At 48.6% G+C, this 11,994-nt stretch overlaps 1 protein-coding gene and 1 pseudogene across 1 annotated transcript; both read left to right on the top strand.

Moving 5' to 3' along the window:
* Nucleotides 1-254: 254 nt before the first annotated feature.
* Nucleotides 255-1,459, top strand: LOC127235821 (uncharacterized; the record flags this gene model as incomplete). Its single annotated transcript, XM_051203257.1, is given in 2 exon segments — nucleotides 255-1,167; nucleotides 1,170-1,459. Coding segments are annotated over 2 exon segments (1,203 nt in total), but the record flags the coding sequence as incomplete, so codon positions are not given.
* A 474-nt stretch (nucleotides 1,460-1,933) lies between these two features.
* On the top strand, nucleotides 1,934-11,728 carry LOC127235820 (uncharacterized; annotated as a pseudogene).
* Nucleotides 11,729-11,994: the final 266 nt, after the last annotated feature.

The following is an 11,994-nucleotide window of genomic DNA, read 5'->3' as shown; positions in this document are numbered from 1 at the left end:
AACTCAGTATCTGGTTTCAGTTTTATGCCAAAGGCGCGCTGCAGGTCTTGGTGCTGGCTGTCTGTGTCTTTGTGTTCTGTCTGTCTTGTCTATCTACTGGCTTCTTTATTTTGAAAAAGACATGGGTAATCTGTAACTACTCCTTTGAGTCTGACCATAGATCACTGGAGCGAAGTCCAGGGCTGAGCGCACAACCAGTCAGTTGAAGAAAAAGAGATGGCAAACCCTGTGTGCTTCCAAGTGGCCCACAATCAATGTCGGCTGGCCCCAGGATAGAACATTTGACCTTGGTATTATCTTGCAGGAACGAGTCTTCGTCGCCGGGCCCCCACGGCCGTCCTGACCAGGTGGTCTATATTGTCACCTGGGAAGATTTGGCCTCTGACCCACCCCCTTGGGTGGCTCCCTTTGTCACCCCCAAACCCCCTTCTCAATCTCTCCCCGAGACGGATGCGGCCCCACTTTCACAGGGACCCACTGCTCCCCCTTTGCCTTCTTCTGTACCACTCATTCCCTCTCAGGCACCTGCCAAATCTCAATTATATCCTGTCCTCAAGAAAGTGAAAACCCCTCACTCCAAACCTATTCTTCCTGTCGATGAATCTGTTCTTATGGATTTGCTTTCAGAAGACGGAGACCCCCCACCATATCAGCCCCCTACCCAGGGCACTGTAGGTGGTGGCGATGCCCGGCAAAGGGGTCCGGACAAACCAGACAGTACCACTCCTACCCTGGATAACGGACAAAAAGAGACTGTTAGAGACTCCCAGGTAGCTGGCAGACTCCGTGGTCGAAGGGAGACAGCCACGGAAGGAACCTCCCGAGCCTTTCCCCTGCGCCAAACTGCTGGACAAGGAGGCCAATTTCAATACTGGCCTTTCTCGGCGTCAGACCTTTATAATTGGAAATCTAACAACCCCTCCTTCTCCAAGAACCCTGTAGCTCTCTCTAACCTAATTGAATCCATTCTAATAACCCATCAACCCACTTGGGATCACTGCCAACAGCTTTTGCAGGTCCTCCTAAACTCGGAAGAAAAACGAGTCTTCCTGGAAGCCCGGAAGAATGTCTTGGGGGATGACGGGAGGCCCACTCAGTTGCCTAATGAAATTGAGGAAGCATTTCCCTTAACTCGCCCCGACTGGGACTTCAACACCGCTGCAGGTAGGGTCACCTACGTCTTTATCGCCAGTTACTCATAGCGGGCCTCCGCGGCGCGGGACACGGCCCCACAAATTTGGCTCAGGTAAGACAGATAATCCAGGGACCAGAGGAAACTCCGACTGCATTTTTGGAAAAGTTAAAGGAAGCCTACCGTATATATACACCCTTTGATCCTGACAGTAATGAACAAAGGGGCAATGTTTCTATGGCTTTCATTTGGCAGTCAGCTCCAGATATTAGGACTAAGTTGCAGAGACAAGATAATTTACAAGATTATAGCCTGCAGGATCTCGTAAAGGAAGCAGAAAAGATCTTTAATAAGAGAGAGACCCCTGAGGAAAAAGAAGAAAGACTTAGAAAGTTGCAGGAAGAAAAAGAGGACAAGTTAAAAAAGGAGCTAGAGGAGAGAGAGAGAGGGATGGTAAGAACTGGAGAGAATTAAGCAAAATCCTGGCCACTGTAGCTCAGAATAATCATAATGCAGGAAGTCAGAAAAGAAAGGGAGAGGAAAGGAGGCCCTGGGTAAATCGAGACCAATGTGCCTACTGCAAAGGAAAAGGCCATTGGGTCAAAGATTGCCCTAAAAGACCTAGAAATCAGAGGCGTGGGGACAGACCCCGAAGACCAACTCAGCTTCTAGCCCTAGATGAAGACTAGGGCGGTTGGGGCCAGGAGCCCTCCCCCCGGGCCCAGGCTAACCTTAAGAGTCGGGGGGCAACCAGTCACCTTCCTGGTAGACACTGGAGCCCAACATTCGGTTCTCACTGAAATGAACGGGCCACTGGGTACCAAAACAGATTGGGTACAAGGAGCCACCGGAGGAAAACAATACCGTTGGACCACGGAGAGAAAAGTTCACCTCACATCAGGTAAAAATCTCACATTACTTTTTGCATGTACCAGACTGCCCATATCCATTACTGGGCCGAAATTTACTGACTAAATTAAAGTCCCAGATCCATTTTGAAGGATCAGGAGCCAAAGTCTCTGGCCCACAAGGGGCTCCACTTCAAATATTGACTTTACAATTGGAAAATGAATATAGGCTTTTTGAAAAGCCTCCTGAGCAGCAAGAAGGAATGGACTTATGGTTAAAACAATACCCCCTTGCATGGGCAGAAAAAGGGGCCATGGGGCTGGCCATACAACAGCCACCCCTAATAATTCTCTTGAAGGCAACAGCCATCCCTGTCTCAATTAAGCAGTATCCTATGTCAAATGAGGCATATCAAGGAATCAAGCCCCACATTAAGAGACTATTAGACCAGGGGATCTTGATCCCCTGCCGATCCCCATGGAATACTCTACTTCTCCCTGTAAAAAAAAAAAAAAAAAAAAAAAAAAAAAAAAAAAAAAAAGCCAGGAACCGGGGATTACAGGCCAGTCCAAGATCTTAGGGAAGTCAACCAGCAAGTGGAGGACATTCACCCCAAGGTGCCAAATCCCTATAACCTACTAAGCACCCTGCCTCCTACTCATCCCTGGTACACTGTTCTGGACCTAAAGGATGCTTTCTTTTGCCTGAGGCTGAGTCAGTCTTTATTTGCTTTTGAATGGAAGGATCCAGAATTGGGCATTTCAGACCTGGACATGCCTACCCCAAGGGTTCAAGAATAGCCCCACTCCCTTTGATGAGGTCCTGGCAGATTTCCGGATCAGGCATCCATCTCTGATCCTGCTGCAATACGTGGATGACCTCCTCCTTGTGGCCACCACGGAACAGGACTGCAAAACAGGTACCGGGGCCCTATTGCGAACACTGGGGAACCTAGGGTACTGAGCATCTGCCAAAAAGGCTCAAATATACAGACAGGAAGTCACCTATTTGGGATACAAGCTAATGGATAGGCAAGGATGGTTGACACCTGCCCGCAAAGAAACCATATCTTGCATACCCATCCCCATAAACCAATGTCAGCTTAGGGAATTCTTGGGGACTGTGGGCTTCTGTAGACTCTGGATTCCAGGGTTCACAGACATAGCGGCCCCCATTTACCCGTTAACCAAGCAAGACACACCTTCTGACTGGACTGAGGAACAACAGCAGGCTTTTGATACTATCAAGCAGGCCCTGCTGTCATCACGGGCCCTGGGCTTGCCAGACATCACCAAGCCTTTTGAACTCTTTGTTGATGAAAAATAGGGCTATGCAAAAAGAGTCTTAACCCAAAAGTTAGGACCCTGGAAATGGCCCATTGCCTATTTGTCTAAGAAATTAGACCCCATGTCTCCTAATGGTGGCGGCAATTGCCATCCTAATCAAGGACGACACTAAATTGACTCTGGGACAGCCAATGATCATACTGGTGCCACATGCAGTGGAGTCCCTCATCCGTCAGCCACCAGATAGATAGCTATCTAACGCCCGTCTAACTCACTACCAATCCCTGCTCCTGGATATAGACAGGGTCCAGTTCGGGCCAGTAGTAGCCCTGAACCCAGCCACCCTGTTACCACTGCCGAAAGGGACCAACATCCCATGACTGTCAGCAGATCCTTGCGGAGATGCATGGAATGCGGCCTAATCTGGCCAATCAGCCCTTGAAGGATGCGGACTACATCTGTTCCACGGATGGCAGCAGCTACTTACTTAATGGTGAGAGACGGGCAGGGGGGCTGCAGTGATGGATGCCACGAAGGTCATATGGGCCACTGCGCTCCCCAGAGGTACTTCTGCTCAGCGAGCTGAACTCATTGCCCTGAACTCATTGCTCTCCAGATGGCAGCAGGTAAGAAGCTTAACATGTACACTGATAGCCAGTATGCCTTTGCCACTGCCCATGTCCATGGGGAAATTTATCGGAGAAGGGGCCTTTTGACATCCAAAGGCAAAGAAATTAAAAATAAAAATAAAATCTTGGCATTATTAAAGGCCCTGTTCCTTCCCAAGAAATTGAGCATAATGCATTGCCCTGGACATCAAAAGGGGGAAAGCCTAGAGGCAAAAGGAAATTGTTTGGCTGATGAGGCAGCCAAACAAGCAGCCTTAGGCCCCCAATTATTAACTATAACCATGTTGACTGAAAAGGAGACAGCTAAGGCTCCATATTGGGACTATGATGAAACAGATTTGGACATTGTTCAGAAACTAAGTGCAGATTATGACCCCAATCGGCAGTGCTGGGTCTACCAAGGAAAGACTGTGTTGCCTACAACAATGGCAAGAATATTGATAGACCACCTCCATAAACTGACTCATCTAAGTGCCAAAAAGATGAAAACTTTACTAGATAGGCAAGAAATTGGAAATTACCTTCCCAATCAGAATTTATTACTGGAACAAGTAACTGCCAGCTTTCTGGCTTGTGCCCAGATCAATCAAGGGAAAACCAAACTGGATCCTGGGACTTGGCTTCGTGGCCATAGGCCTGGTGTTCATTGGGAAATAGACTTTACTGAAGTCAAACCTGGCATGTATGGTTATAAATATTTACTAGTTTTCATAGATCCTTTTCAGGATGGGTGGAAGCATTTCCTACCAAGCATGAGACTGCAAAAATGGTCACCAAGAAACTCTTGGAAGAAATCTTCCCCAGATATGGGATGCCACAGGTAATAGGATCAGGCAAGGGGCCTGCCTTCATCTCCCAGGTAAATCAGTTGGTGGCCAGGTTACTGAGGATAAACTGGAAATTGCATTGTGCTTACAGACCCCAGAGTTCAGGACTGGTAGAAAGAATGAATAGAACCATTAAGGAGGCTTTATCCAAATTAACGCTTGAAACTGGCTCTAAAGACTGGGTACAACTCCTACCTCTGGCCCTCTATCGGGACAGAAACACTCCAGGCCCTCATGGCCTTACTCCCTTTGAAATCCTATATGGAAGTCCACTGCCAGCTGTATCATTCTTTGATGCCAACATTTCTGACTTTGCAAACACCCCTCCATGCAGGCACATCTACGAGCCTTACAGATAGTCCAGGAAGAGGTCTGGAAACCTCTGGCGGCCGCATCCCGGGAGGAGCAGAGGACCCCTTCTCAACCCCACTCTTTCCAGATTGGCGATTCCGTCTGGGTTCGGAGGCATCAGACTAAGAACTTGGAGCCCCGCTGGAAGGGCCCATACTCTGTACTCCTGACAACTCCCATCGCCTTGAAAGTAGACGGGATTGTTGCCTGGATCCATGCATCCCACGTGAAGGCCGCACAACTAGAACATCGGACCCAGGGCCAGGCCACCCCACCTGAACCAGCATGGAAAGTTCAACGCTCCCAAAACCCCCTAAAGATAAGACTTTTACGTTCCCAATATTAGCAAGCATGCTTTTGTACATAAGTTTGGATGCTTCTGAAGCGGGATCTCCCCATGCCCGCCCCCATCTGACCTGGCAAATGCTTTCCCAAACAGTCGTCTGGTCCACCTCTGGCCTTTATCCACCTGGCACCTGGGGGCCTCGCCTCACCCCTGATTTTTGCCAACTGGCTGCTGGACTGGACACTTGGGACATCCCCACTTATGGTGCAGACTCCCTTAAAAAGGATATGCCTAGAAAAAGGGATGGAAGGCTTTGGGGTGCATGTTTGGGTTGTAGGAGCCCCAGGGCCTGATGTTTCTAGCCCAATCAGACTTTTATGTATGCCCTCAGCAGGATCAACCCAGGGGGTCGGGATGTGGGGGATATCAGGAATATTTTTGCAAGAAATGGGGATGTGAAACCACTGGAAGTGTCTATTGGAAACCAAGCTCATCTTGGGACCTAGTAACAGTGCACCGAAATTACACTAGCTCCCCTTTGGGTAGGGAAGACTGCCACCCTCCTGTCAATTGGGGGGCTTGGACCTGTGAGTCGGCCCTTTGTCTCCCTTTAAAAATTGACTTCACTATCCATGGGAAAAAAGGACTATGCTGTTTGGTTACAGGGAAGGACTTGGGGACTCAGATGGTACCTGCAGGGAGCAGATAAGGGGGTCATTTTTAAAATCTGCTTGGAAATTCGGGAACCACCCCCACGGGCCATAGGGCCAAACCTCGTCCTGCCTGACCAGCGACTCCCCTCCCAGCCTCAACCTGTAGCTCCAAGAGTGATTCTCCCCAAAGACAGTCCCACTAAAACCCCAGCCCCAACAACTAGGGATCACAGTACCACCTAGGCGGCTCCAGAGCCAGGGACAGGAGACCGGCTCTTTAACTTGGTCAAAGGAGCCCACAGAGCCCTCAATGCCATGTATCCCAAAAAAGGCCAAAGACTGCTGGCTTTGTCTTCTTCCGAGCCCCCCCCCCCCAATTATGAAGGTATAGCTATCAATGGGAATTTTTCAAACTATACTAAGCCCCCTCAGCAATGCTTAGACTCCCCAAGTCATAGTTTAACTCTCCCTGAAGTCACAGGGCAGGGGCTCTGCCTAGGCACCATACCGGAGACCCACCAGGAATTATGTAATAAAACACTGCCAATTACCCCCGGCAATTACTACCTCTTAGCTCCCAATGGGACCTACTGGGCGTGTAACACTGGACTGACTCCTTGCATTTCAGCACAAATCCTGAATAAGGCTTCTGATTATTGTGTTCTGGTTGAATTATACCCAGTTTCATACTTCTGAAACTGTTTATGAATTCTTTGAAAACAAACATAGGTACAGGAGAGAGCCTGTCAGTATAACCCTGGCCCTTCTTCTAGGGGCTGGAATAACAGCAGGAATAGGCACAGGAGCAGCAGCCTTGAGTCGAGTCAGCCAATATGAGTCTCTTCATACTGCTATGACTGCAGACCTGAAGGCATTAGAAAGATCCATTAGAGATCTTAAAGACTCCCTAGTCTCCTTATCTGAGGTAGTTCTCCAGAACCCGAAGGGACTCGATCTCTTATTTTTAAAGGAAGGGGGCATATGTGCCGCCCTCAAAGAGCAATGTTGTTTTTATGTGGACAAAACAGGAGTTGTGACTGAGACCCTAGACAGACAAACTACGGGATCGGTTGGAAAAGAGACAGAAAGAATTTGAGGCCCAACGAGGATGGTTTGAAAAGCTTTTTAATCACTCCCCTTGGTTCACAACCCTGATATCCACTATTATGGATATCATATTATATTCCTTTTGATTCTCACCCTCGGTCCCTGCATTCTGAATAGACTAGTACAGTTCATAAAGAACGCTTGTCAGTAATTCAAGCTTTGGTTTTGACCCAACAATATCAGAGACTAAAACCATTAGAAATTGAACAGCAATAAATAAAGGGTTTTATTCATTTTATAGAAAAGGGGGGAAATGAAAGACCCCCACCATGCATATTGCCTGTTTTAAAAAAGTTTGAGCTGCTCCTGCCAACTTGCCAAGGTCAAGTTCTGGGAAAGTACAGAAAGGAACCAGATGTTCCTCTCATCTGATGCCAACCAGATATCTATGGTCTGCAGCTTGGACCAAAGCAAGGACAGCAGGACAATATCTGGGAACTGAAGGTCCTGGGAACATTTTATCAAGACCACCAGAGTGCTTGAAAGACCCCAAGAGTTCGGAGCCTGTCAGAGGAAGGCCCCTGCCCCAAGAGATGAGACCAGACCACTGCATGCCAGTGCAAGAGGCTGTTTAATGTTTACACACAGGTACCTGTGGATGCTTCAGTCTTTCGGGAGACTAAGGAGCGTGTGTGGTTAAATCATATGCAGTTTATATAGGGTTGGGGTGGCAAGAAGCAGGCTTCCAGAAGCAGAAGCATGGTTACAGGGACTTCATTGTTTCATCTAAATGTAGCGATTGTAGTTAACCAAGGACAGTTGGTTATTCGGGTTGGGCACAAAGAATGCAAAGAAGTCAGTTATGACTCTCTCAGCATCCAGATACCTGCTGACCTTGCTTTGGTCCAAGCTGCAGACCACAGATATCTAGTTGGCGTCGGATGAGAGCAGCACCTGGTTCCGTCCTCTACTTTTCCCATAACTTGACCTTGGCAAATTGGCAAGAGCAGCTCAAAAAGGCAATAAGCATAGTGGGCATCTTTCATGCTGAGGTAGACATAGCTGAATTCTTTTTGCCAAACATCTCTGTCCTTGGCAGACCCCAATTGCCTGAATTAATGGACCAATGAAATCCCTGTAACCATGCTTCTGCTTCTATAAGTCTGCTTCTTGCCACCCCAACCCTATATAAACTGCATATGCTTTAAACACGCACACTCCTTAGTCTCCCGAAAGACTGAAGCATCCACAGGTACTTGTGTGAGCAATAAACAGCCTCTCGCACTTGCATCCAATGGTTTGGTCTCATCTCTTGGGGCAAGGGCTTCCCCCTGATAGACTCCGAACTCTTGGAGTCTTTCACTAGGAGCCTGCACAAATGCAGACACCCAGGGCTATAGGAAACTGATCGGTCTACAAGGCACAGGCTTGGATGGTTTAAATTGATTGGCCTGCACCACACCGGCTCTGGATGGTATGAGATGATTGGTTGATGATGCTCCGGCTGTGTTGTAACCCTATAAAAAGCTGTCTCGATTCTGTACTCAGGGTCCTCAGTCCTCTGCGTGGTATGACTGTGAATCCCAGTGCATTTGGAATTAAAAGTTCTCAGGCAGTTTGCATCAAGACCACTTCTCATGAGTAATTTGGGGTGTCACCTTTCCTGAGTCGGAGCATGAGGGTCCATGCTCAGCAGGTCTTTCACTGTCTTTCAGAACTTACAGTGAAATATACCAAGCCCTCTTGACTTTCAAAAGTTTCTGCTAAGAAATGTATATGTGTGTGTGCCATACTGTTTTTCTCTGACAGTTTTCCATATGCAGTATTTGTTCTCTGTACTTAATTGTAGGGCCCTGCCTGGACCCACCTTGAGCAAGCCTAAAGCTCTTGACTAGAACAGCTTGTCCCCCAGAGTTGCTATTGGCACTCTTCCTGTTTTGCTGACACGCATCTGCTGGGCAGGAGCTAAGCATGAAAACGTGTGCTCTTTATCCTGTTATTTTCCACTGTGCTGTAGTCAGTATACAAGCCAACTCCTTTCCTTCAATAAACAGTATTCGGCATTCCAGCATTCCAGTTGAATGAATGACCTGCTGTCTTGTCTCTAATTTCAATCTCTAGGTCTTTGCATGATTAGTGGAACAGATTGTAGCACAGGCACTACATTTAATGTGTTGACAAGAATATAATGGAGGGAGATTCTTTTCTGATCCTGTTTGGTGTTCTTGATGCCTCCTATAAGTGGACTATTTAGCGTGTGGTGTGATGAGAGTCTACGTTTGAGGGAAAATTAGTAACTAAAAGATACAGGACTCGTGGCAAGAAGGGAACACTGGAAAGAACAAGTGTTTCTGCCAATAGATATAGATAACTCCCTGATTGGAGAGTACATTCTCCATGCCCCCCATTAGCTTAACGACAAGGCCACTGAGCCCGCTGGTCCTAGTGTTAAGATGGAAAATTTTCAGTTGCCCTGGGTCCCAGAGAAGCCTGTGGATATGCATTTCTGACCTTACCAGGAAGGACCCCTGGATGGCCTTCCAAAACTTTTCCCAGAAACACAGATGCAAGTGCCAGATTAGGAACATGAGCCCTCCCAACAACCGGCCATGATCAGGCCACCTGGGCCCACCCAATCAGGAGCTTGCTAGTGAAGAAAGTCCCTAACCCCAGACCCGCCCCCCACTTGCAGTTGTTTAGCCTTTATAACTCATGTAAAATTGGGCTCCGGGTTCTCCTCCTTTGTGAGGTACCAGTTGAGCCCCAGCTGGTTGGAACCCAGATAAAGCCTCTTGCTATTGCATCAAGTGCCCATTTCCCTTGTTTGTGCGTCAATTGCTGCATCCTGGGTTTCGAGTGAATGGTCTCCCCAGTGTGGGAATCCAACATTTGGGGGCTTATTCTGGGATCCAGCGGTCACCCCCTACTCGCCAAATTGACCTTGGTGGTAAGAAAGGCGCCTACTCTGTCTTCTCTATCTGTTGATGTGGTCTGATTCTGTTTCACTTTCGGTTTGCAGCCTCCAGACCGTTCGTGAGAACAATCCTGCTGTGGTGGATAAATGTGCCTAGAGGTTGCTGCCCTGGGAGAAGCCCAGGGAGGAACTGGGAGCCAAGGAGGCTTGGTGGTCTCCTCTGAAGAGTACTCCGCTCATCCGATCACACCACCGTCTGAAACGTGCTCAGTTTTGTGGAGCCACAAGCCACAAGCATGGCCGCTTTGGTCTGTTGAGTGTTGCTTTCATGTTCTTGTCTCTCTGTTTATATCTGACTTTCCAACGGATAGATGAAACTAAACACAGGGCCCACAACCTGTCGGTTGAGGTCCAAAAGAGGCCTTGGCAATTTTTTTGCACCTCAGAGTGGCCTGCCTTCAATGTAGGATGGCCATCTGAGGGGATATTTGACCTGACCATTATTCTTGCCGTTAAGGGCATTGTTTTTCAAGCCAGCCCAGGAGAACACCTGGACCAAGAACCCTACATCGCAGTTTGGCAGGAACCCCCGGAATCTGTCCCCCTGGGTTAAGCCATGGGTTCATCAGTCCCATGGCCAGCCAGGCTCCCGAGTTCTGGCGGTCCAGACTCCCGGTCAATTGGAGAGGCCTTCCCAACTAGCCCCTCCAAAAAAGATTTACCCTCCCATCCAGGAGGACCTCCTCCTCCTGGATCCTCCCGCTCCATATCTGGCAACCTTGACTACACAACCGATCCTGGCAGAGGCCCAAGGGGAGATGAGACCCTCTGCCCCTTCAAGCCAACAGGACCCTGGACCAGCCCCAGGGCCAGCACAGGGGACATGCAGCAGACTAGGGACCACCCCTGAAGTCTCATGGGCCTTGCCATTGTGGGCCTACGGGCTCCCCTCAGGCCCAATGGCCAGGCACCTCTCCAACCCCTCCAGTACTGGCCCTTTTCCTCTGCAGATTTATACAATTGGAAAACTAATCACCTTCCTTTTTCTGAGGACCCGCAGAGGCTAATAGGCCTTGATGTTCTCTCATCAGCCCACTAGGGATGATTGCCAACAGCTCCTCCAGACACTCTTCAATACTGAAGAGAGGGAAAGGATTCTCCTTGAGGCTCATAAAAACATGCCCGGGGCAGATGGGACCCCCTCTCAACTCCCAATGTCATAAGTGCTGGATTTCCCCTTGACCGGCCCAACTGGGACTATAATTCAGTTGCAGGTTAAAAGCTCTTGAGACCATACAGAAGGGGGTGTGGATGCAACTGGTAGCCTCCTATAAGCCTGGAGACCTACAAGTGCCTCACCAGTTCCAGGTCGGAGACTCCATATACTAAGGAGGCATAGGGTTCAGACTCTCGAACCTCACTGGAAAGGCCCCTACCTGGTCCTGCTCCCCACCCCGACTGCAGTTAAAGTAGAGGGTATCAGAGCCTGGGTTCACACCTCTCATGTAAAACCAGCCCCACCGACTTCTCCTCATTGGCGAGTCCAGACCTCCAGGAACCATCTCAAGCTCACCATTGAAACCCAGATCAACATGAAGATTCGCAACCTAATGTTCATGGGGGATTTGAACCCTCCACAATTAAGCTTGAATTCTTCTCATCCCTGTGCCTATGGGTGGGGGGGGAGATCCCAGGCCTTGCCATGCCTCAGAACACTTATTCTGTTGACTGAGGAGAAAAGACTGCTCACTTGATCCAATACAGGCTTGTCATAGGAGAACTAGACCGCAGTGGCAATGTGATAAAAAAAAAAAAAAAAAACCTAAGCCCCTTGTGGGAGCTGATGGAGAGTGTCCCCATGGACTGCACATTTGTAAACCAGATGAATTCTAGATGTTATGGGTCTTTTCATGAATGTACAGCAAAGGGGAGGCGATACTTTGTGGCAATAACTGTTACAATATATGTGGGTACTTTTGGGGGAGATTGGAAAACCATCTGATGGATGAGTAGTAGGCTC

The sequence above is a fragment of the Phodopus roborovskii genome, unplaced genomic scaffold (assembly GCF_943737965.1).
Source record: "Phodopus roborovskii unplaced genomic scaffold, PHOROB, whole genome shotgun sequence".
Taxonomy (NCBI): domain Eukaryota; kingdom Metazoa; phylum Chordata; class Mammalia; order Rodentia; family Cricetidae; genus Phodopus; species Phodopus roborovskii.
Note: the sequence above shows the minus strand (reverse complement) of the source record. Positions and strands in the feature narration are given on the sequence as shown.